This window comes from Monodelphis domestica, chromosome 3 (genome assembly GCF_027887165.1).
Source record: "Monodelphis domestica isolate mMonDom1 chromosome 3, mMonDom1.pri, whole genome shotgun sequence".
Lineage (NCBI taxonomy): Eukaryota > Metazoa > Chordata > Mammalia > Didelphimorphia > Didelphidae > Monodelphis > Monodelphis domestica.
Genome location: NC_077229.1, coordinates 478,879,683 through 478,904,797, shown reverse-complemented (window position 1 = coordinate 478,904,797; position 25,115 = coordinate 478,879,683). Strand labels below are relative to the sequence as shown.

At 34.7% G+C, this 25,115-nt stretch overlaps 1 protein-coding gene across 8 annotated transcripts in view; it reads left to right on the top strand.

The window, feature by feature from the left end:
- Nucleotides 1-22,251, top strand: part of GRAMD2B (GRAM domain containing 2B) — an 83,711-nt gene extending 61,460 nt beyond the window's left edge. For 3 of the 8 annotated variants that reach the window (XM_056824691.1, XM_056824693.1, XM_056824694.1), the window contains exons 6-14: nucleotides 7,728-7,823; nucleotides 9,060-9,131; nucleotides 9,554-9,634; nucleotides 11,395-11,506; nucleotides 11,828-11,950; nucleotides 12,349-12,439; nucleotides 13,455-13,556; nucleotides 17,490-17,583; nucleotides 20,863-22,251. In XM_056824691.1, the coding sequence (XP_056680669.1) occupies nucleotides 7,728-7,823; nucleotides 9,060-9,131; nucleotides 9,554-9,634; nucleotides 11,395-11,506; nucleotides 11,828-11,950; nucleotides 12,349-12,439; nucleotides 13,455-13,556; nucleotides 17,490-17,583; nucleotides 20,863-20,904 (813 nt within the window). In that variant the 3' untranslated portion in view covers nucleotides 20,905-22,251. Of the gene's footprint in view, nucleotides 1-7,727; nucleotides 7,824-9,059; nucleotides 9,132-9,553; nucleotides 9,635-11,394; nucleotides 11,507-11,827; nucleotides 11,964-12,348; nucleotides 12,440-13,454; nucleotides 13,557-17,489; nucleotides 17,584-20,862 lie in introns of those variants that run through there. The other 5 variants (XM_056824692.1, XM_007486478.3, XM_056824696.1 and 2 more) reach the window with 4 other exon arrangements.
- Nucleotides 22,252-25,115: the final 2,864 nt, after the last annotated feature.

Sequence of the window (25,115 nt, the reverse complement as noted above, 5' to 3'; positions counted from 1 at the left end):
TGAATTCCTCTTCATTGTCCTGGGTCATTGCATTGCTGCTATTAGAAAAATCTATTACATTCGATTGTGCCACAGTATATCAGTCTCTGTGTACAATGTTCTCCTGGTTCTGCTCCTTTCTCTCTGCATCAGTTCCTAGAAGTCTTTCCAGTTCACATGGAATTCCTCTAGTTCTTCATTCCTTTCAAGCACAATGGTATTCCATCACTGTATACTACAACTTGTTCAGCCATTCCCCAATAAATCGGCATTCCCTCATTTTCTAATTTTTTGCCACCACAAAGAGCAAGGCTATAAATATTTTTTGTACAAGTATTTTTCCTTATCGGGGTACATGCCTAGCAATGGTATGGCTGGATCAAAGGGCAGGCATTCTTTTAAAGCCCCTTGGGCATAATTCCAAATTGCCCTACAGAATGGTTGGACCAAATCACAACACCAACAGTGTATTAGTGTCCCAATTTTGCCACATCCCCTCCAACATTTATCACTTTCCTTTGGTGCAATATTGGCCAATCTGCTAGGTGTGAGGTGGTACCTCTGAGTTGTTTTTATTTACATTTCTTTAATTAGGGGGGATTTAGAACACCTTTTCATGTGATTATTAATAGTTTTGATTACTTCATCTGAAAACTGCCTAAGAATAATTATTTTAAATAAGAAGCTACCAGAGAGCCTTACTTTTCTAGTGGTAGCAATCTAGATAGGCTCTTCCCCATTCATCACTGGTCTATACAGCAACAGTTTACGGTGATCTAGGATCTCTTTTATGGGCATTTCAGGGCCCCCAGTTCAGATGTTCCTTCAAATTACTGGATTTATCTTTAAAAGTTGATTTAGGTATAGGAGTCCAGCTTTCCCACACATAACTTAGCAAATATTTCAGAAGGACCCCAGATAAAGAAATGATGGGAAAACAGAAGAGAAATAAAAGTATGTCCCCACTTCCCCTATCCAAACCAGAGATGCAGAGGATGGTCAGAATCTGGTGGAGAATAGAAAAAATTAAACACCTAGGAGCTAGCATAAGCCCTAATAAATGGGTCTAAAACCTAAGAGTTCAAAGAGACTGGCTGTATTAGGGAAGCCAGAGCAAGTGTAGAAAAATAATCTTTGTCAGAACAAAAGCACTGAACAGAGCCATTCCTAATAGGTCACTATGCAGGGAAATAGGACCACCTTGCACTGGGCTCAACAGGTTCTCAATAAAAGGACAGTGAAGAATCTGACAGCATGCACAAGGAAACCAAGACTAAAATGAGAGATTGTGGTAGAGAGTGGGGCCTACTACCAGCAACCTCTTCCAAAAAGCAAGTGGCAGCAGTACCAACACTAAGGAGTAGTTTGGACCACTTAATAGCTGTGTAATACTGGGCTAGTGACAACCTCTGGTATACTCAGAGAGAAAGGAAATAGAAGCTGGACTGGGAAAGCTCTCCTGAAGAAGAAAGCATTTAAACTATCTTGAAATAAGCACGGGAAAATAAGTGGCGGTTAGGAGGAAAAATATTATAGGCATGGGCAAGAGTCATTTCAAAGGCATAGCATTCAAATATGCAATGTCATGTGTGGAGAACAGCAAATGGGCCAGTGTAAATAGATCTTTGAGTGGATGAAGAAGAATAAAATGCAAGAAGACTGGAAGGGGAAGGGCATAAAAATGTCACAATCAGTGGGCAGCTGGATATCTCAGTGGACTGAGAGGCAGGCCTAGAGATAGGAGGTCCTAGATTCAAATCTGGCCTTAGACACTTCCCAGCTATGTGACCCTGGGTAAGTCACTTAACCCTAGCCCTTACATATTCTTCTGCCTTGGAACCAATACATAGTATTGATTCTAAGATGGTAGGTAAGGGTTTAAAATAAAATTTCACAATCAAATGTAGAAGAGTAGAAATAATGAATGCATTTTTTTCAGATCATAATGCAATAAAAATGACATTCAATTAAGGTTCATGAAAAGAGAGATTAAGAATTAATTAGAAACTCAAACTCATTCTAAAGAATAAATGGGTCAAAGAACAAATCATAGAAACAATCAATTTTATTAAGGTGAATGACAACAATGAAACAACATGACAAACTTTATGGGAATACCACTAAAGATCATTGGTAATTTTGGAGAGAGTTAGATTCATTTGAATGACTGGTCAAAAGACATATTTTAAGGGATTTGGGAAAAATAAAAGAAAGTGACAATATTTTTTAAAGAAGTTTAACCATGTAACAAAAAATTGGAAAATGGGGGGATGACCTTCAATTGGGGAATGGCTGAACAAATTGTGGTATATGTTGGTGATAGAATACTATTGTGTTCAAAGGAATAATAAAGTGGAGGAATTCCATGGGAACTGGAACAACCTATAGGAATTGATGCAGAGTGAGAGGAGCAGAACCAGGAGAACATTGTACACAGAGACTCATACACTGTGGTACAATCGAATGTAATGGACTTCTCCATTAGTGGCAATGCAGTGATCATGAACAACTTGGAGGGATCTACAAGAAAAACCACTATCCACATTCAGAGGAAAAACTGTGGGAGTAGAAACACAGAAGAAAAATAGCTGCTTGATCACATGGGTCGATGGGGATATGTTTGGGGATGTAGACTCTAAATGATCACCCTAGTGCAAACATCAACAACATAGAAATAGGTTTTAATCAAGGACACATGTAAAACCCAATGGAATTGTGTGTTGGCTATGGGAAGGAGTGGGGGGAGGGGAGGGAAAGAATATGATTCTTGTAACCAAGAAAAAATGTTCTAAATTGACTAATTAAATAGAATTTAAAAAAAAAAAGTTTAACCACAAAAGGGAAGTGAGATATAGGATGTTAGCTAGTGGGGATGCTGAGATCAAGTTACTAAATCTATATCAAAAGATTGAGATGAAGATTTTTTTTAATTTTTAAAAAATCTTGACTTCTAAATTTTCCCCTCCTTCCTGCCTCTCCCTTTCCCATCAGAAGGCAAGCAATTTGACACTTGTGATACATATGAAGTCATGAAAAACATTTTCATATTAGCCATATTGTAAAAAAGAAAAAAAAGAAAAAAAATTTCAAGTGAAAAAAGTGCTTGAATCTGCATTCAGAGCTCCATCAGTTCTCTCTGAATGTGGATACCATTTTTCACCATAAGTCTTTCACTATTATCTTGGATCATCATATTAATCAGAGCAATTGAGTTTTTCACAGTTGATTATCATTATCCATATTATTATTAGAATGTACAGTGTTTCTATGGTTCTGTTTACTTCAATTTGCATCAATTCATATGTCTTCCCAGGTTTTTCTGAAATTATATCCTTCATCATTTCTTACAGCATCACAATCATATATTAGAATTTGTTCAATCATACCCTAATTGATTATCATTCTCTCAGTTTCCAATTCTTTGCTACCATAAAAAGAACTTTTAAAAAATATTCTTTACATCTAGTTTCTTTTTCTTTGACCTACTGACCCAGTAGTTGTATTTGGTGGGTTAAAGGATATATACAGTTTTATCATAGTCCAAAATTGTCAGAATGTTTGGATCAATTCATAATTCTCTCAATAGTGCATTAGTGTCCCAATATTTCCACATCCCCTCTAGCATTTGTCATTTTCCTTTTTAATCCTGTTAGTTAATTTGATACGTGTAAGGTGGTACTTCAGAGTTGTTTTAAGTTGCATAATTTTTTCTCTAATAAATAGTGACTTAGAGCATTTTTATGTGACGATTGATACCTCTAAGTTCTTCTCCTAATACTGCCTCTTCTGTTCTTTGAACATTTGTCAATTGGGGACTGGCTCTTGTTTTTATAAATTTGAATCATTTCTCTATATATCTGAGAAATGAAGCCTTTATCAGAGAAACCTGTTTTAATTTTTTTTCTCATTTTCCTGCCTTCCTTCTAATATTGATTGTATTGGGTTTGTTTGTATAATTTTTTTTAATTTCATGTAATCAAAATTATTCATTTTACCTCCCATGAAACTTTCAATGTCTTGTTTAGTCATAAACTCTTCCCTTACCCATAGATTCGACAGATAAATTTTTCCATAACCCACTAATTTACATATTATATGCTTGAATTATGAATCTCTATATTTAGTTTATCTTAGTACACAATGCCAGATTGCTTCCCAGTTTCCCCTCTAGTTCTTGATAAAAAGTAAGTTCTTAGTTTCTAAAACTAGGATCTTTGGGTTTACCAAACACTAGATTTCAATGGTTATTGTGTACCTAATCTGTTCCACTGATCTATTGCTCTATTTAACCATCACCTGATTATTTTAATAATTACCATCTTGTATTATTATTTGAAATCTCATTCTTCACTTTCCTTCACTTTTTTATTGATTCCTTTGATATTTTTTACCTTTTGTTCTTCCAGACAAATTTTGTTACTGTTTTTACAGCTTTATGAAGTAATTCTTTGAATGTTTGATTGGTATGACACTGATTAAATATAGATAGAATTTTCAATTTTTATTATATTAACTCGGCCTACTCATCAGCAATGAATATTTTTCCAATTGTTTAGATCTGTCTTTCCTTGTGTGAAAAGTGTTTTGTAGTTGTGTTTATATATTTTCAGTGTGTTTTAGCAGATATTCCCAAATATTTTATATTGTGTACAGCATATAAATGGAGGAGATTAGGGTGAGTTTCTGGCAGCAAGGAAGGAATTAATAAATAATGAGTGCTACTCAAGATTAAAGAATGAACAAAATAAAGAATTCATATAAGGGGTTATTTTTGGTAAAAAGGGCCAATTCTTCAACTGAGACAAAAGTGAGAAAAAAAGGGGGGAAGATGTTTATATGATGGGAGATGAAGAGGATAAGAGAATGTTTACAGCATCTGGCCTCAGCTTTTCAAGGAAGCATGAAGTATGAGGGAAGAATACTACAGTAGGCTAATAAAGAACCTAGAAGATTTAGAACAGTCCATGAAAAGTACAATAGCAAAATTATTAAAGAGAAATAGAATGATCGCCTTGTTGAAGCTGGAATTAGATAACATAAATTTGCAATAAACTGTCAACATGACCTTATTATTTTTTTCCCAATTCCATTCTTCAGCACAGGAAATAATTGATCAAAGATTCTTTTTTCTAGAACACCTAGAATGTTTAGTTCAAAGATTAAAATTTTTTAAATTTTTATGCTAACAACTTGTGACTTGATGTGTATTGTTTGGTTAAGTATGTGAATACTACTCTTGGATTATTGCTCATCTTGATGAGTTTATTCTTTATTTCTATTTTATCTCTTTTTCCTCTCAAACTTATCACAATTGATCTCTTCTAGGTATTGAGTCTAATACCTCTTGATTTGCTATGTTTTAGATTCCTTTTGTGAAATAGATAAATATTTTCATATTTGACTACCTGCTATTGTTAATATTTTGTTTTTATAGCCTTCCTGCCTCTATATATACTGGAAATTTTCTATCATAAGAAATCATTTGTGGATATGGACTATAATCTAAACTAAATTAGATAGTGTAATCAGAGCTGGCAGAGACCTTACAGGCCCTCTAGTCCATATTTTTTTACAAATAAAGAAAATGGGCTTCAGAGAGTGTTGGTGTTTTGAAAACATTTAGTTTTCCTTAAAGAGGACAAAATGTTTCAGTTTCCAGTGTCTTGACTTGCATATGAATTGACCCTTTAGAAACAAAATCAAATATTGAAAATATTTTTCTAACATCTTGTAAGCTGATTATCCTAATATGTAAAGATTTAATTTTGCCCTGATTTAGCCTGAGTCAAAATACATAAAGCATAGTTATAAAGTAAATTGACAAGCATGGCTATTGAGGGAAATGTCTATTAGACTTCATTTAGTTTTACCTAGTTTTTACTCTGCTGGGTGGTACGGTGGATAATGCACTGGGCCTGGAATCAGGAAGATCTAAATTCAAATTTTATCTCAGATACCTACTAGTTGAGTGACCCTGGGCAAATTAACTTCTGTTCACCTCGGTTTCTTCAACTATAAAATAGGGAGTGGAGGGTGATAATAGCACCTACCGTACAGGACTATTTGGGAGGACCAAATGAAAGAATATTTGTAAAGCACTTCCACCCAGGCATATATTAGTGCTTGATACATAGCTGGGACTTAATAAATGCTTATTCTCTTCCCTTAGTGCTAAAAGAGACTGATTTAATCATTCTTTTGACCAAATTCTATTATAAGAATATAGTATAGGGGGCAGCTGGGTAGCTCAGTGGATTGAGAACCAGGCCTAGAGACGAGAGGTCCTAGGTTCAAATCTGGCCTCAGCCACTTCCTGTCTGTGTGACCCTGGGCAAGTCACTTGACCCCCATTGCCTAGCCCTTATCACTCTTCTGCCTTGGAGCCAATACACAGTATTGACTCCAAGACGGAAGGTAAGGGTTTATTAAAAAAAAAAAAAGAATATACTATAGAAAGAGTAGGTAATTAATTCCTAAGTAGAGTATATTTGCACCTACCAATTTACTCCAAACAAATAATATTCTTTCTTGAATTCTTGAACCAGAGAATCATAAAAATATTAAAATGACAAGGGAGCTTAGAGTTTATGTGGGGTCCTTTGAATTCTAGGGTAGAAATGAACCATAGAGATTTTTGTAAGTGGTGTCTGAATTCATATGTGAATCTATAAGTTGTCATAAATTGAATAATATAAACAAAGTGGTCTGAATCTTGCACATATGTATTATTATTTTTCAAAATTCATGTAGCTATTATCCTTAATAGCAATGATAATAATTAATATTTATAGAGCATGTTAGGTGGGCAAAGCACTATATATATAGTTAACTCATAAAAAATGCAAATTCATTTAAAGGTTTCACTGAATCTGTAATGAACTTTTTATCATTTTTTTAAATCAAAAGATCCTAATAAATAATGTAACAACTGATTAGAGGGTAATTGTAAGTAATTTTGACACTAAGAAGTCCTCATACTTGAAAAAATTGGGAACCACCATCCTAATGCAAACTAGTTCTTTTATAAACAAAGCTCTGGGAGAACAAGTTGTCTGCCTGGTTTACAGAATAGTTGACTAGCTATCTGGACTAGGAAGATCTGGTGTGTCATGACTCCCAACCCTCCACTTTCTGCCACACCCTATTTGTCATCATTTATGGTTCACTTTGCCCCATCAAAGCTATAGAATGTGTTAGTGTGTTTAATTGGGCTTAGATTTATTAGTAGTATAATTTTCTTTTTAATTTGCAAGTATGACATGAAGATTTTATTTGTTTTTTGTTTTATAAAATTTTATTTAGTCATTTTAGAACATTATTCCTTGGTTACAAGAATTCTTTCCATCCCTCCCCTCCCCCCTTCCCATAGCTGATGCACTGGGTTTTACACATGTCCTTGATTAAATCCTATTTTCATGTTGTTGATATTTGCACTGGGATGTTCATTTAGAGTCTATATCCCCAATCATATCCCCTCAACACATGTAGTCAAGCAGTTATTTTTCTTCTGTGTTTCTACTCCCACAGTTTTTCCTCTGAATGTGGATAGTGGTTTTTCTCGTAGATCCATCAGAGTTGTTCAGGATCACTGCATTGCCACTAATGGAGAAGTTCATTACATCCAATTGTATCAGTCATTGTATCACAGTGTATCAGTCTCTGTGTATAATGTTCTCCTGGTTGACATGAAAATTTAATCAATTTTTGTGGAAATATGAACTAGTATTAATTTGCTGATACCATTACAGATCTGTATTCCAGCTCTCTCAGTATCTCTAATAAAGAAAACCAAAACTGCCCTGTTGGTGCCAAATGCTCTGATTATTTCAACAGTCACAGAAAAAGTAAGTGTACCCCACTTAAAAATGCTTTTTACTCATTCATCTTTTCAGTCCCTCCTGATTTAATGGATATCATCTAGATTCCTGAATTCTAAAATTATGGTAGATTTTCATCATTATTACCATCATCCCAAACTTGTGAAATTTCTACATAGAAATATTGAAATCAGGTCCTGAAGCCCTAAAGTAAAACTGATTACTTGTTAACATAATATCATTACCTTAATATTTAAAGGACTGAAAGGGAAGGGAAAAACTAAATATAATTGCTTATTTGCACCTGCTAAATTTTAGTAATTTTTATATATTTATATGCCTATTGTTTCAAAATGCCCCAAATCTCTCTTTTAGAGTTTAAAAATATATATTTTGTGTCCCTTGGTTATTTTTATGAAATATTATCTAATCACTTTTCTCAAAAACTTTCAATTTAAGGAAGCAAAAATGGAATCATAAAGGAAAATTATATCCTGATAAGTTAGGAATATGAGTATCTCTGCAAGTCTTTCAGGGATACATATCTGGCCTCTGTAGTATCTATAGATTAAACGTCTTAATCACAAAGCAATGACAAAAGGAGTGTTCCAAACTAAAAGGGAACAAAATGATTTATTGCATCTTCTTTGTTTATATAGTACTTCCTAAAATTCACTTCATTCCTAGTAACCCTTTTCTCCTAAAATCTAATACTTTCAAATTACCTTTTGTAGTTCTTCTGATTATATTTATTTCATTCATTGTACTTAGAAGCAACCTTCTCAGTAAAAGTTACAAGTACAATAGAAAAGCCATAAATGATTTGGGAAGGAAATAGCTTATTGTAACACCTGGGAACAGTTCAATGGAAGTTTAGTTCATAGTATAATCTTTAGAATTGTTGAATGTTTCTGAAAATAAACTTTAAAGGGGATATTATGAAAGTCATTGGACCTTTTCTCAAGTGTTTAAACTTTTCATCTATGATTCAGAATCATTTTTCTTTTTATATTAAGCACATATAAATAAAGGATAGGTGCTGGGATCAACTGATCAAAGTTTCTTCATTATTTATGACTTCTTATTCAGTAGCAAGAGAGAGAAAAATGAGATGAGTATAGGAAGAAGAAGAAGGAAGGAGAATGAGAATAATGGAATGAAAGAGAACGTCTGTGTGCACAGCTTAAATGAGAATATAACATGACCCTTTCTGAACTATGGACCCTTCAGTATTGTGACAGTTCTGGTTGGTTTATTCCACAGTACATATTTGTTTCCTTACTTTCCCGAGACACAACCTACAAGTTAATAAAATCAGTTTGCAGACACCTAGAAGTAAGTATTGACTTCTGTTGTTTTAAAACACTCCAAACCCCTCTCTGCTCCTTTAAAAAATGTATTTTCATATTCCTTGTTTAGTTCCTATGAAATCCTGTGTTCAGTCACTAATGACTTTCCTCAAAAACTAACAATGTGAGGAGGGAAGAAAAGCACAAAGGAAAATCCATCCTGACAAGTTAGGGGGGCTCTCATTGATGTCTTTTTTTATGCCATTTCTGAGTTATTATGATTGTGAATTTAGAACTGAAAGTAACTTAACAAAAAAATTTAATTCAGCCTCTTTATTTTCCAAAAGATAAAACTGATAGTCTCAAAGGTTAAGTAACTAGCCCAAAATAGGGAGCAAAGCTGAGTTTTTTACTTCAATTCCAGAACTTTTTCCAACAGTATTTTATTTTTGTATCTCTGATTTTCAGAATACAAGTGTGGGCAACAGTCCCAATCCTTCATCTCCTGAAAATAGTTTCCGAGCTGATCGGCCTTCATCTTTACCTCTGGTAGGTTTGTGTGCATCATTATCTGGAAAGTAACAGAAAAATGTCACAACATATCTGGCTTTCAAGGTGCAGCAAAAAAAAAAATCAGATAAAGAAATGTTTTAAATGTGACCAGATAAAAGTTGCATAAGTTTTAAAATTCCATGTTTCCAATAAAAAAATTCCAGAAAGCACCCCTTTTCCTTTACAAAATAAATGGCTAATCAGTAGACAAGAATTTTTATAGCATATGTATTGACAAAGGAGCCCTTAAAGCACTTTTTCCACTGGTGAGTTTCTCCTAGAACCTCTTATTTTGAGTAAGGGTCCAGATCAGTCAAGCTTCAAATTTGGATTTTGGACACCTTGCTTCAGTTGCCTTCTCCTTTGGCCCTTTTTCCCATTGGTGAATTTCCCCAAAAATCTCCATTCTTAAGGCTGCTTCTCTTCCTTAAAGACTGTAAAAGTCAATGGGAGAGAGAAGTATATTCTAAGACTGGGGTACAGTTGATGAAAAGGCAAGGGAAGTCTAGAATTCTGGTTTGGGAAAAAGAAATTGACTGGAACATAGATTACCAGAAGGAAAATTAAGTAAAATAAATTTGGAAAAGTAGGCTGCAGCACCTTAAATTCTGAGCTAAGGAATTTTTACTTTTCTCCTAAAGGAATTGGGACTCAGATTTTTGAAGAAGGGAATATCATGGTCAGACCTGTGCTTTAGGATTATTTTGACAATCGTGTAGAGAAACTGAAAACAAGGAAACCAATTAGGATGCTGTTATAATACAGTCAAAATGTTATAAGAGACTGAACTAGAATTCTAGCTTCATGATTATGGGAAAAGGGGAAAGTGAAAGAGATATTGTAGAGGAATAATCAAAAGTGATTTTCTAGACAAAAGGAAGATATACTGAACATGAAAAGCAAATCGTATATCAGGCAGAAATGTCCTTTTAGCAGTTAGCAACACAGGTATAGAGATCAAGAGAGACTTTAGAGGTTAATATATAGATCTGGGAATTATCTGCATGGAGAAGATAACCAAGGGTCCCTATACTTACTGATGAGCTGATGAAATTATAGAAAGTATAGAAAAAAATGAAAAGCAAGGAAAGGAGGGAGGGGGAGGAAGGAAGGAAGGAAGGAAGGAAGGAAGGAAGGAAGGAAGGAAGGAAGGAAGGAAGGAAGGAAGGAAGGAAGGAAGGAAGGAAGGAAGGAAGGAAGGAAGGAAGGAAGGAAGGAAGAAAGGAAGGAACAAAAGATGAAGAAAGTTGTCAGACTATTTTTTTTCAGACTTTACCCGAAGAGGATATATTGAAATGATACATTGCTTTAGAGGTTAGCTAATCCCCATTTTTTCCTCTTCTACTTCTCTTTATGTCATAATTGCCCTACTCTTCTCTTTAAATAATCTCACTTCCATTTAGTAATATTTGTATACATCTTTTTAATAATTGTTTCAAATGGTAAGAATTACTGACTATAAGATGCTAATTAAGCCTTCATTAAATTATTATTGCATATAGAAAAGCTTTTAAGTTTTAGCTACCATGTTTCTTCCTAGGCATCTATAGCTTTAAAAGACTGAATGCTGCTCAGGAGAGTTCAGATGCAGCAATTCTATACTAAATGATCGACAGTTAGGGAAATCACCAACAATGTAAAATAATTCTATTTTATGCATCACTTAGGTCTTCTGTAAATGTAGAAGCCAGGAAGATACAAAAGTAAACCTATTTAACAAAGTAAAAATAGTCTCTAAACTTATTCTTTCCCTTCAGGATTTCAATGATGAGTTCTCAGATTTAGATGGAGTGGTTCAGCAAAGAAGGCAAGCAATGAATGAATATAGCAGCTCTGGATCTCAGACTCCTGAATCTGAAAATTCTCAAGGTCTGGAGAATATTGTTGTGAAGGAAAAAAATTCAGTTCTTTGCATAAGGTCCAAAAAAATTTTACATTCCTAGTTAAAGGCAGGCATGGATTTGGTGGGGAGAATTCATATGGAATATCATCAATTTTGAATAATGTTTCCTTTAAAATTTTCTTAGAAATGCTATTTCTTTAAAGGCATCCCAGTATTTTTCAAGTCACTGTCAAAATATTTCTAATTCTTTAGAAGCTAAACCAATTGAGGATTTCTTTCTATCATGATGACTAATTAAGATGCACACTTGAGGCAAATTTGCGCCTAGCCTGATTTTGTTTTGACAGATTTTCATGTGATGGAGTCTCAGACAGTTCTGAAAGTCATTAAGGGAGAAACAAAATCAATTCATACAGAATCTCTTGTGAATTGTGTGCCTAAAGGAAAAGTCAAGAGTCTTCCAGGATACAGTAAGAATAACAGGTGTTTTCTGCCCATCCGTTGTAATACTAAGGTCCTAGTTGCCAGTGTGGAGCTATTCTTTACATTTTCTTCTTTCTCCCCCACTTGTGAACTTCTAGGCTTTTAGTTTTGATTACTCAAAATAGGTGAGAAGGAAATTAAATAGTTAACCCAAGTTACTAGATTTCCTGCCTGTTGTTCTTGTGAGGGAAAGAATTTCAACTAATAGCTAAAATGACATTTGGGGGAACCGTTTTCTCTTTCCCCTGCTACCATTAGAAAAAAAAATGCTTCATTGGTGGGGAGGGAGGAGTGCATGTATGTTGTTGGAGGACTAACTGTAAAAGTATTGTGTTGGACTGAGTTTTAAAAATAGTTGTTGTTTTTTTTTTAATTTGACATTCAGCAGGACAGTCCAGAGCCTTTGGATTGTTCCATAAATTGAGGTTCCAGAAATGCCTGACACTTCGCCACATTCTCATTTTCTATGCAATTGTGTAAGTACATGAATGATTCTGAGTGGCAAAAGAAAAGTCTAAAATACTTCCACATCTTGTCAACACTAATCTTAATTATAATACCCTCCTGACTTTACAAGCCTTATTTCCCACTTTATTTCCTTTAACTCTTTAACATAGGACATTTCTTCATAAATATACTCTTCTTAAGGAAATAGGGAAAAGAGAAAGAAAACTAAAATGTAGCTATGGTATTGTAGAAAAAACCATAGTCCTGAGAATCAACAGACTTGAATTTATGCTCTGACACTGATTAGCTATGTGCTTGTTAGTGATTTTCACAATGTTGGAAAGGAAAAGAAGCTATAAAATTCAAACATTGGACTTCTGGTCTATTACTCTGGTTAAAAGAAGTAATTGCAATGGATAGCTCAGGTACAAGGTCATGGTGGCATTTATGAGATATTTAATGTGATTTAGAAGTGATTTTTTATTTGCTACTGTCAGAAAACTAGATGCTTTTAAATTGCCACAAAAGCACTATAAAGCATTATTTAAATTTTTCATTTGGTAATAAAGCAGATAAATCTTAATAATACCAGTGCTAAAACATGAAATTTATTTTTTAATCTAGTACTACAAAATATATTCATTAATGTCAAAAAGCAATTCTTATTATTGACAAAACTTGACTTTCTGTTGTGACAGTTGGTGTTAAATCTTTGCTTATCTGTCTTTTCTTTAAGATGTAAACACTGTAGATTAACTGTAATTCTAGCCCACTGTTAAAAACTATTAGGTTTTTTCATTTTTACGTTTGCCATTAGTTGTTTTGTGCATAAATTGCTTTTGTATATGAAACCTTTTTGAAACTTATCTTAATAATTACATTTAGTCTGAATTTAATATTTATGCTCATGAAATAGCTTGTTCTATTAAAAAGTTAATTGAGATCTGATTTAAAAAAACGCATTTCCAGTTCAGCGGGGTTGGGCTGGGTTTGCTCTGAGGCTTGGTTAATAATCTAGAATTGTGTTCTCCTTTTCTTTTGCAGTGTCTGTACACTTGTCTTTTCTACCTTCTACATGAGACACAGAATCAACACTCTGGAAGAAAGACTTAGATCAATTACCTCTGTGGTTGGTTCTCATAATGAGTAAGAGAATACCTCAGTACTGTGATTGTCTGATTGTCTCCCATTTGTAATTGGACAGTGTTTAACTAGGTCTATTTATTAAATATTTGTCAAAGGGGTGTGAAATTTAAAATGGTTGAGGTCTTAAACTGTAGTGATTAAAATAGTGGAAGATATAAATTGTGATAGATATAAGAGAGGGTGAGTAAATTTGACCGCAGAAATATGTTTCACTACAGTGTCTTGGGTTTTAAAATCAAATACAAGGTGGTCGCCAGGGAAATATTCCCAATTATTCAAATACCCAAGTCAATTGGGTTTTATAGAGATTTTAATTAACAATACAATGAGTAATCAAAGAAAGAGAGAGAGAGAGTAAGAAAGGAATACGTATGAAGGGCCTCAAGCCAATATGGCCTAGACCTGAGTCTTAAAAGAGAAATCAGTCAGTTTTCACTCACCACAAGGTCTGACTAAACAAGGATACTAGTGACACCAGGCCAGCGTCCTTCCTCAAAGAGTCTTCCAGCCAGAGATTGTTTCAAAGGGCCTCTCTCAAGAGCCTCCAGAGCTCCTACCCCAGAGGGACAGAGCCCCTCAGAGGAGCTCTCAAAGAACTCTCCTTCAGAATGAGAGTCAGAAATCCAGATCCTTCAATGAGATCCAAGCTCTTATTTTTAAGGGCAAAAATCTCCTCTGTCACCTCCCCTAAGTCCCCACATCTACCAATCACTGTAGATGTTTCCAAAGGACCGCCCATTTTGAATTCACAGCTGAGCGGTTTTAATCTCTTTAGTAAGTCAGAAAAAAATGCTGCTGTGTCGACAAATTTCATTAAGAAAAAACCTCTGAATAAGTTACCACCCTTTTTAGGTTTAAGCAGTTTACAAGTTGCCCCACCTATATGGGTACCTAGCATTCCATTGTATCAATTTTTAAAACAGGCCTGGCTCAAAGAACTTCCTGTCCCTTCCATAAGCATGGATCAAAGTACTTTCATTGTTCAGCAAGGAGCCCTCTGTCCCAAAACAGTCTTAAGTAGGGTGGAGTAGGGATACTCCCAAGGCAAGGAGCCTTCACATTCAAGTAGAATTCTCACTATATGCTAGGGAATTTTTTTAAGTAGAAGATTCCCCAATGGGGGAAACCCCTAACATTCATAAGCCTGAGAAATTTTGAGGTTTACAGGGGCACCTATTGAGAGCTAGGTCCTGGGTTCAAATATGGCCCCAAATACTTCTTAGCTGTGTGACCTGGTCAAGGTACTTAACCCCCCTTGCCTAGCCCTTACCACTCTTCTTGCCTTGGAAGCAACACACAGTTTTTATATTTGTTTAATATATTCTATATGTAAGGCACAGTGCTAGATCCTGAGGGTTGGGGGTTGAAGGAGGGGATATAAAAATAAAGTTTTGGTACCTATTCTGTTTTGTTATGGCAATGATAAAATAATGGCAAACCAAATAGCAAAACCAGCTATACCATTATGTCCTTTTCCTGGGTCTGGAATGCTCTAAGAAATTACTAACAACCTAAAGTCCAGATGTGACCTTGACCACTACTTAGAATAGACATAGTGAAGGGGTAGTATTAAGAAATAAATAGAAATTAAATTCAGCAAATTTCTACATGTGTAACTTTCTATAATAAGAAATACTCTCCAGCAATACAAAATCTATGTATTTAGAAGTTCAGTGCTCTAGAGGAATAGCTTACTTATCATAATTGCCATTTAGTGATCATCCTAGTGCAAACATCAACAACATGGAAATAGGTTCTGATCAAGGACACATGTAATACCCAGTGGAATTGCACGTCACCTATGGGAAGGGGAGGGAGGGAAAGAATATGATTATTGTAACCAAGGAATAATGTTCTAAATTGACTAAATAAAATTTTCAAAAAATAAAAATTAAAAATATATATACATATATAAATAATTGCCATTTAAGCAATTCAAATCAAGATAAGCTATTTAGCCATTTAGCTAAGAGATTTACGTTTTTAGTAATGAAATTATAAATCAAGTGGGTAAACAATATCTAATTCTATGAGTTTTCTATTTCTTTACATAAATTTTCTCATATATGTATGCATCTATTGCATTTTATGCATTTGTGCATAATTTAGTACCATAAGTTATACCAGAAATATTACATGCTTGAAGACTTTTAAGACAACTTGAAGGTTAAAGGATGATTAGAAAATATACTTCAGTTCTATCTTCAAAACTTAGGTATTCCTATAGCAGACATTTTTCACACTCTAACCCTTACCTAAGGGTTAATTTTACATAACCTAAATATAGAGCTTGGCACATAGTAGACATTTATTGAATGACAATATTTGTGCATTGAAATTATAGATTATTTCTTTGATAGAGTTCTAGTTGGTTTTTTCTTGAAAATTTTATCTAATTAGTCAATTTAAAAGATTATTCCTTGGTTACAAGAATCATATTCTTTCCCTCCCCTACCCCTTCCCGTAGCCGACGCACAATTCCACTGGGTATTACATGTGTCCTTGATCAGAACTTATTTCCATGTTGTTGATGTTTGCACTATAATGATCATTTAGTCTATATCCCCAGTCATATCCCCCTTGACCCATGTAGTCAAGCAGTTGTTTTTCTTCTGTGTTTTTACTCCCACAGTTTTTCCTCTGGATATGGATAGTGTTTTTTCTCGTAAATCCCTCCGGATTGTTCAGGATCACTGTATTACCACTAATGGAGAAGTCCATTACATTCGATTGTACCATAGTGTATCAGTCAATAGAGTTCTAGTTGTGTTACAATGAGAATCAATAAAAGGAACTAAAAACTACCTGCATGATATATAGTATGATTGAATTTTGTAAATATTAAAGAAACATTTTGTAACTTTGCTGTTTATTCAAACTCATTGAAATATCAACCCCAAAATCACTATTTACTCAAACCATTTTTGCAAAGATAGAAGAGAATATCTGGTTCCCTCACTCACTTTTCAAAGAAATCTCAAAGAAAATAAATTACAATTCATAATTTCAAAAGGAGAGAGTAAAATCTGTCTCTCATTTTAAATTAACACAGCCACCTCTGTCCTTAGCAAGTCAACTGGACGACATTTGGTCCATTCATTGATATCACAGATTCTGAAAAGATCTCTTGGATCCTAGAGAAGTGCAAACAATGTCCTTTCAAGTTTCCTCTTCAGTGTTTTTCCCTACATAGTTACAACAAAGTCCAAATAATATAGTTCTTTATGGCCTTCCAAATGTCATATAAAAAGTCTTGAGAAATCTATTCATCATAATTTCTTAGACAATATCCAAATTAGTAATCTGCAGGAAGGACCCAAGCCTATCAAATACAGTTATCCAAATTCAACAAATAATATTTTATAACTTTGTCATGTTATATACAAGATTCTTAAAGACCCAGAATACATTTTCATTTCTCTGTAGTTGCTAAACATATACAGTTTAGTTCCTCATTCTTATGGGTTAAAAAAGTCTCCTTCTCTGCCCCTTGGTGGAACTCAAGATATGTGACTAAAAGCACTAGGTATAAACCTCTGTATTGGATCATCAGAACTTCTGGGATTAGTCTTCCTCCAACTTTCTCTTAACCTTACTTCAACCATAAAGCTCCCTACAAGAACCAAGAATTGGAGGAGGGAAATTGTTAAAAGGAGTTCATCAGAAATCATATTCCTGTGTATAATTCTGGCAAAATGTGAAGTTTTATTAGAAATATTGATCATGGAATATATACAGTTAGAAAACTAAAATAGCTTACAAAACTGGAATAAGTTCCCAAAAGCACATAGCCTGAATTTAAGTACATGTATAGGTTGCAATAGGTCCCATTTATTGATGACTATAGTGTTCACTTTGTTCCTTTATGACTTGCCTCTTGCTCTGTTCAAATAAATTCCTTGCCTGCCTCATTCTTTTTCTCTGTTCTTACAGACAAAAATCATCACATTCCTTGGGATCACAATTAGAAGTCAACGTTGAAGCCCTCTGTGCAGAGTTAACTGCCAATATAATAAAACTAGAAAAGGTAACTTTTACTTCCTATATGCATGGGCCCTAAAAGTTAAACACCAGATGTTGAACATTATCAAGCCTATAGTAGCAAGTACAGTCTTTTTCCTGGAAACTGCCCCACTTTCTAGTCTGCTTCTCTTAGTCATCCTATGTTCAAAAAAGCTGATAGCAGTATGATGATAGTACTGCCTATGTATATTGTATTGGCACCCTCTTAGAGAAAATCTAGTATTTCTAGATATTCATTCTATCTATACTATGCTATTCATGCACTGTGCCTACTATACTATGTGGTTTTCCTTCTTACCATGCACATTTAATTCCCATTTGAAAGGAGATTAAGTGATTTGCCCTAGAGTTACATTTAAGTGTAAAAGTTAAAATTCAAATGTGGTATCCTGGTTCCAGTTCTGGTTTCACTACCTTAGATCTCTATTGAAAAAAAAAATGACCTTAAAAAAATTTTTTTTAATTTAGTCAATTTAGAACATTATTCCTTGGTTACAAGAATCATATTCTATCCCTCCCTCTCCTACCCCACCCTTCCCATAGCCCACACACAATTCCACTGGGTATTACATGTGTTCTTGAGTGTTTCTACTTCCACAGTTTTTCCTCTGAATGTGGATAGTGTTCTTTCTCATAGATCCCTCCAAAATGTTTTGGATCACTGCATTGCAACTAATGGAGAAGTCCATTACATTCGATTGTACCACAGTGTATCAGTCTCTGTGTACAATGTTCTCCTGGTTCTGCTCCTTTCACTTTGCATCACTTCCTGGAGGTTGTTCCAGTTCACATGGAATTCCTCCACTTTATTATTCCTTTGAGCACAATAGTATTCCATCACCAACATATACCACAATTTGTTCAGCCATTCCCCAATTGAAGGGCTTCCCCTCATAAAAAATGACCTTTTTAAATGACTACCAAAGGCTTGGGATGGTGAGAAGGAATACTCCACAAGAAGGAAATTTTTTTTAACAATTGGTAATTGTGAAATAAGGATGTTAGTCATCTATCTGGCATACATCAAACTGTCATGCTCCATTTGAAACCAGAAGGAGGCAGAGTCAAGATAGCAGCATAGAGGGAGAGAAAGTTCAGACCTCTGAAAACCCTTCCTTACCAATTACAAACTAAATACTCTTAGGGTACTGAAAATCAAACCTAACAACAAGACAGAGCCCAGGAATCCTCCTGCTGGACTCAACTTAAAAGGTACACCCTTCCCCAAAAGTCTGAATTCGAGAACAATAAGATGTAAGGGGAAGGAAGAAGGAAGATCCCAGGGCCCCTCTCCCACCTAGAGCACTAAGCCTTGAACCTCTGGGTGGGCAAGGGTGCTGGTCTGGAGGGAGTACCTTGCAGGCAAAGCTGTGCCAATCTCAGAGCGTCGAACAGGAGGTGGAGAAGCAGTAAGAGAAGGAGCACAGAGTGAGCAGCCTAGTTGCAGCAGCAGAGACCCTCCATATTGCTCCTCCCTTCTAGGAGGTTTTGGTCTCAGGGCACATCCAGCCCAACCTAGCTGGACTTAATCCTATCAAAATCTTCAAAGGTCAAGGAAGCTCAAGCTCCAACACCCTTCCCCCACATACTGTGCTGAGAGATTTGCTGACAAAGCTCCAAGAGGGAAGACTGACAGAAAAGTCCAAAACAAAACAAAACAAAAAAAAATGAGAGGAGCAAGAGCTCAGACAACTGCAGGGAGTAAAGAGGGGATAAATATGAGCAAACAACAGAAAAAGAAAAAAGAAATTACAATCGACAGCTTCTATACAGGCAATGAACAAAAAGCAAACAGAACAAAGAAGGAGGAGGGAACACCGAGCAATAAAACAGAAAACCCAGCGAATTGGATACAGGCTTTGGAAGAATTCAAAATATAATTCAAAACATAATTAAGAGAGGCTAAAGACAACTAGGAAAAGAACTTAAAAAGTAAGATATGTCATCTGGAAACAGTCTTGAAAGCCAAAATCAATCAGCTTGAAAATGAGGCAAAAGAGATGAAAGATCAGAAGGAGAAGGATGACTAAAAAGCCAGGGATGAAATTCAGTCTTTAAAATCCAGAATACAACAACTGGAAGCAAGCAACTTCACAAGGCAGCAGAACAATATAAAATAAAATCAAAAAAATGAAAAAATTGAGGAAAATATGAAGCACCTCATTCACAAAACAGAAGATTTAGAAAATCATTCCAGAAGAGACAACTGAAACCAGAAGATTTTGAATTCCATATCCTGAGGCTATTTATTAAGTTGTTATTTAGTCATTTCCTATCATTTCAGTCATGTCCAACTTTTTGAGAGGCCATTTGGGGTTTTCTTAGCAAAGATACTATGTTGGTTTCCTATTTCCTTCTCCATTTCATTTTTTACAGAAGAGGAAATTGAGGCAACAAGAGTTAAGTGATTTGTCTGGGATCATACAGCCAATATCTGAGGCCAGATTGGAATTTGAGTCTACCTGACCCCAGGACTAGTACTCTATCCACTGTGCCAACTAGTTATTCCATATTATCTAGGAATCTATTTTATTACAATAAATAATCTTATTTAAAATTACAAAAAATAAATCTCATTACAAAGTACTATAATCTTTCTTCTCATTCCCAAGCAAATTATTTCTTTTTTCTTCCATCTCTACCAAAAACAGCAACTTACTTAAAATATTAAAAACAAGCTTATTTTTGAGGAAATTTAAGGACATATTCAATCTAACCTTAATAATACCACAAAGGATGCTTTTGCATAGATTATTCCTCATGTCTGAAAAGTTCTCCTTCCTCATCTCCCCTTTTATGAATCTCTGGCTTCATTCAAGGGTTATTCCCCCATTATTAGTACTCTCATTCTGCCATGAAATTCTTTATATTTAGTTATATGTGTAATGTGTAATGTAATTGCTTCCTTTTTTAGTGTAAGATTTGAAAGCAAGACTTGTTTCATTTTTGTGTGTTCCCAGTGCCCAGCACAACTTCTAGTATATGGTAGACACTGAATAGACAGCTGTCAAACTGAATTGAATGGAAAGCAGCATGACAATAGAGGAAAAGTACAAATCTTCAGTCAGAAAACACTACTTTTGAGGCCTAACTCCCTCACTTACTGCTTTCATGGGCAAGTCGATTAACCACACTAAGACTCAGATTTATTAAGTGGGAATAATGAATAGCATTACAATACATAAAACTGTTGTAAAGAAAGCTCTTTATAAATTTTAAAGCTCTATTTGAGTTATTATCATCATTATCCTTAATAATACAAGTTTTTTTCTATCATTTTAAGATACAAAGCAACTTACAAAGGCTTCTGGAGACTGGTGATTGACTTACCCGATTGCTTGGGGCCAACTTCATACTACATTTTTAAGAAGCAACTCTCCTACCTGTGAAGGGCACTCTGCTGGACAGAGATACTTATTCATTGGAATCCAAAGCCTCTTTTGCACTTTATGGTTTTTGACTTAGGAAAGTGGGAAGTGAATTGACTGCTGTGCAATAAATGTTAGCATTGGCTCTGAGGGTGTTTTCATTGCTGGTTCATGGAGAGAATGTATCTCATCTCTGGGAATTTCAAAGGAGATTGTTGCCTACAATTATGCCTTTGGGTTTGGATAACTGAAGTCCAGCAGTGATTGTAACATCAGCAAACATGCTCCACTCTGTTTTATTTCTTTCTTTCTACATTTTCTTTATCCCATCACATTCCTCACCTTTAGCCTTAAAAATAAGGAATATGTTTAGAGCTGTCCAAAAATAAAAGGGACTGCTTCACACACACACACACAAAAAATGTAATTCCCTATGACTGGAGGTTCAAAGACAGACTGAATCCATGCTTTGAATAGGATTTGGAACTTCTGAAGTTCCTTCCATTGCTAGGATCCAATGATTCTTTTTATTTATTTTTTTAACCCTTAACCTTCCATCTTAGAATCAATACTAAGTATTGGTTCTAAGGTAAAAGTGTGGTAAATGCTAGGCAATGAGGGTTAGGTGACTTGCCCAGGATCACAAACAGCTAGGAAGTATCTAAGAACAGATCTATATGATTCTTTTAAAGTTTTTAAAGGTGCCCTAAAGAATTAACTAAAGGGTGTGTGTGTGTGTGTGTGTGTGTAAACCCTAATTGTAAGTGATTCTTAACACCCAAAACACTTAAAAAAAAAAAACAACCTTTTCCCTCCTTTTCCTCTATCTTGTTTTCACTAAGCTGTGTGTTTTAACTTCTTATTATGGTGTCAATAATAATAATAGGCAAAGTGGATTTAAGTATTCAGTTGGCTTTTTCTTTTTCTTATACCTATTTGTAAGTTATTTTTCCTTAAGGCATGGGATTAGATCCCTAAATTAAAACTTGCCTGGGAATTCTAACTAAATCTTTAAAATAAAACAAAAAAAAGGATAACACTGATTTTTATACAAAATATAAAACATCGAAGGTAAACTTTGGAATGAACACGGAAACTCATTTCAAGTTTTTTCTTTATGTTACATGAAATTAAGAAATTATTGATGGTTTAATATTTTCTATTTGCTAACTTTTCAATATGTACCACAAGATCTGAAAGTATAAAATATTCTATTTGCACAGCACATTTTATAATCATTTCTATGAAATGTATCCTATTGTTAAATCAAATAAGCTAATAAATAAAAAGAGTTGATTACCTCATTTGTAATTGATAGCTTACCGGCAAACATTGTGTATCATTGGCTCTTAATAAGTGCTTATTAGTATGTAAGGACAGAGGTTAATTAAGTAAATAATGTAACCAACCCATTCCACCTAAAATAAGTATTAAGTATTCTTACATAATACACCTATCTCTAAGAATGTATTTTTATTGTTCACTTGGTTTCAACAAGACCTAGATACCTCCTGATATTGTTAAGGAAAGAGTGTTCCAGTTATACTCCTTATATACATTGCAGGAAAAGCATCTTGGCTTCCTTACTACTCATCATCAAGAGTTCAAGGTTCTTGAGAAGAACCTTGTGAGCTTGAATGGTCCATAGGACTTTAGATTTCTCCAGTATTCCCAGGAGAGCAGCAGATGACAAGTAGTGTCTCCATTGAGAACCAAGGACTGATTGATCACCGGTTCAGCATTCTTCAAAGAGCCCAGCAGAAAAATTATACCATACCTAAAGGTAATAACTTGAAGATTAGCAAAAGAACTTCCAGGTCTTATGAATTAACATATTTTGTCACATGTGTTCTCTACGTTTTAGTCTATTTCCCATAGACTCTATATTTACTTGTAGGAATTTCAGAGAGTAGCCTTGCTCTGAGGAGCTCACAATCTAATGTTCATACATTTCCTGCATGTCTTTTACAACATATCTTATGTCATTGTTGAATATGTTATAGCTTACTAATACTTTCTATATGTCTTTCCTTTGCCTTTTGAATTGAGCGTTGTCTTGATTCTTCTGAGAATATGGCAGTTCATTTTAAGCCTCCATAAAGATTCACTAGAAAAATACTGATAATCAAAATACAGGCTCTATCCATGGAAAGTACAACTAAACTGAAACAATGCTATTTAATTATAATGGTTGTTTAACCCTAAAAAGAAATGAGAAAATGCACTTCCCTGCCCTCTTTCAAGAGCTAGGAGATGTAAGGGTTAAAAGAGGGGTTCTGACAAAATAAAGAGAGGAAGAAAGGAAGAAAAGAAGAAAGAAAAAGAAAGAAAGGAAAGAAGGAAGGATTCCTTTTTACAGAGACCTTAGATGTAAAGTTTTCATACATTGTCATATTTTTTTTTCATGACACTGATTCACCTGGTTTTCCCCCTACCTATTTGCCCATACTTCCATCTCCTTTTCTGGCTCATCACCTATATTATGCCCTCAAACTATAGATGTTCCTCAAGGTTCTATCTTGGGCTTTCTCTCTATAACCTCTCTCAGGAAACACATCAGCTTCCAAGACCTTTTTCTTTGCAAAATTCAAAAAGACATTTCTTTGCAAAAAGATCTCTATATCCAGCCCTTGTTTCTCTCCTAAACATCCATCTCATGATAACTAATAAACTATTTACACAATATGTGCAAAACTGAACTCCAGCTTCACACACGCTTCCCTCTTCCAGACATAAGTATTTCTGTCCCAAGTATCATTCTAATAGTGTCCCAACAAGAAAAGCCCTTGCAATCAAGAGCATTATCCTCAATCCTTCAGTCTTCCTCAACCCACACATCCAAACACTTGTAAAAACATCCTTCATAGACTATCCCTTCTCTATACTCATTTAGCTATGCCACTTTCATTCAGGCCTTCATCACTTCTTAACTAGGTTATTGCAATGACCTCCTAATTGTTTTTGAAGTCTCCATGCCTCAAATATTTTGTCATTATCGTCAAACCTATGCACTACTGCCAAAGCATTTTTTCCTAAAGCATACATCTGACCATGCTATTGTCCTACTCAGGCAACACCAATGGTTCCCTCTTTCTTCTAATATCAAATACAAATCCCTCTAACTTTTAAGACTCTCACAACCTGACCCAAATTTTTAACTTCATTAACATTAAATTCCATGCCAAACTCTAGTAAAACTTTGCTTCTTATACATGACTAGGCATTGTTTCATTCTTTGTATTTGCATACTCAGCACTTAGCACAAAATATAGCAGATACTTGATTTCTCAATTTCTTATTGATAGATTATTTTTGAGGAATTGCTTTATTCTCATTTTTTATTATCCTAGGTTATAAAGTATAGTTTTCTGGACTAGGGAAATAAGGACATATTCAGAAATGAAAACAAAATAAAAATAAAAGATATAAGTAAAATCTAAATTAAAAATTAAGGAAAACTGTTGTCAGCTGCTATATCATAAATATGTGTGTATAGCCTTGTGAGTAAATTCCAAGTGATCAGTCTTTCCAAATTTATCAAGAAGGTCCTGAAATAACAGAGAGAGAGAGAGAGAGAATTGTTCTTAAAATCTTTCCAGTTTTGTGGAAATTACCAGATTTTGAATTCCCCTAATATAACTTTTTAAAACCTAAAGAGTTGCCACCTCTACAACACAATGGAGCATCAAAGTAGAACTTTACTTACTCTAGCAGCTATAAATGCTATAATGGAAGCTACAAAATTATTTCTGTAGTATTTTCTAGAAATATTCCTGAATATATGAAAGTTTTTCCTTATCTTTGCTAAATGAAGATAAAACTTTTAGTTCATAGGACTTATCAGGACCTCCATTGCCTAGATTATTCCATTAGCAGATTAGTAGCCATTGAAAGCTAATGTCATGTTTCTTTAACATAATAGACAGCACCATTTATAAATTAAGCACAACAGCATTCTTCAAGAGTAAGGTTCTTAAAAGTGGACGGCCATTGAAATAGAAGACAAGGCAAGGTGTCAGAATCTGGTCTTAGAGCTCTCATTCTCTGCCATAGTTGAAACTTGTTTGTGAAGTGTTAACTGGAGACACTGATGACATGGGCATTATACCCCCAGAAACTCAGGCAAACTATTATCAGGGAAATTCCTTTGCTCCCTTATATCCTCGTG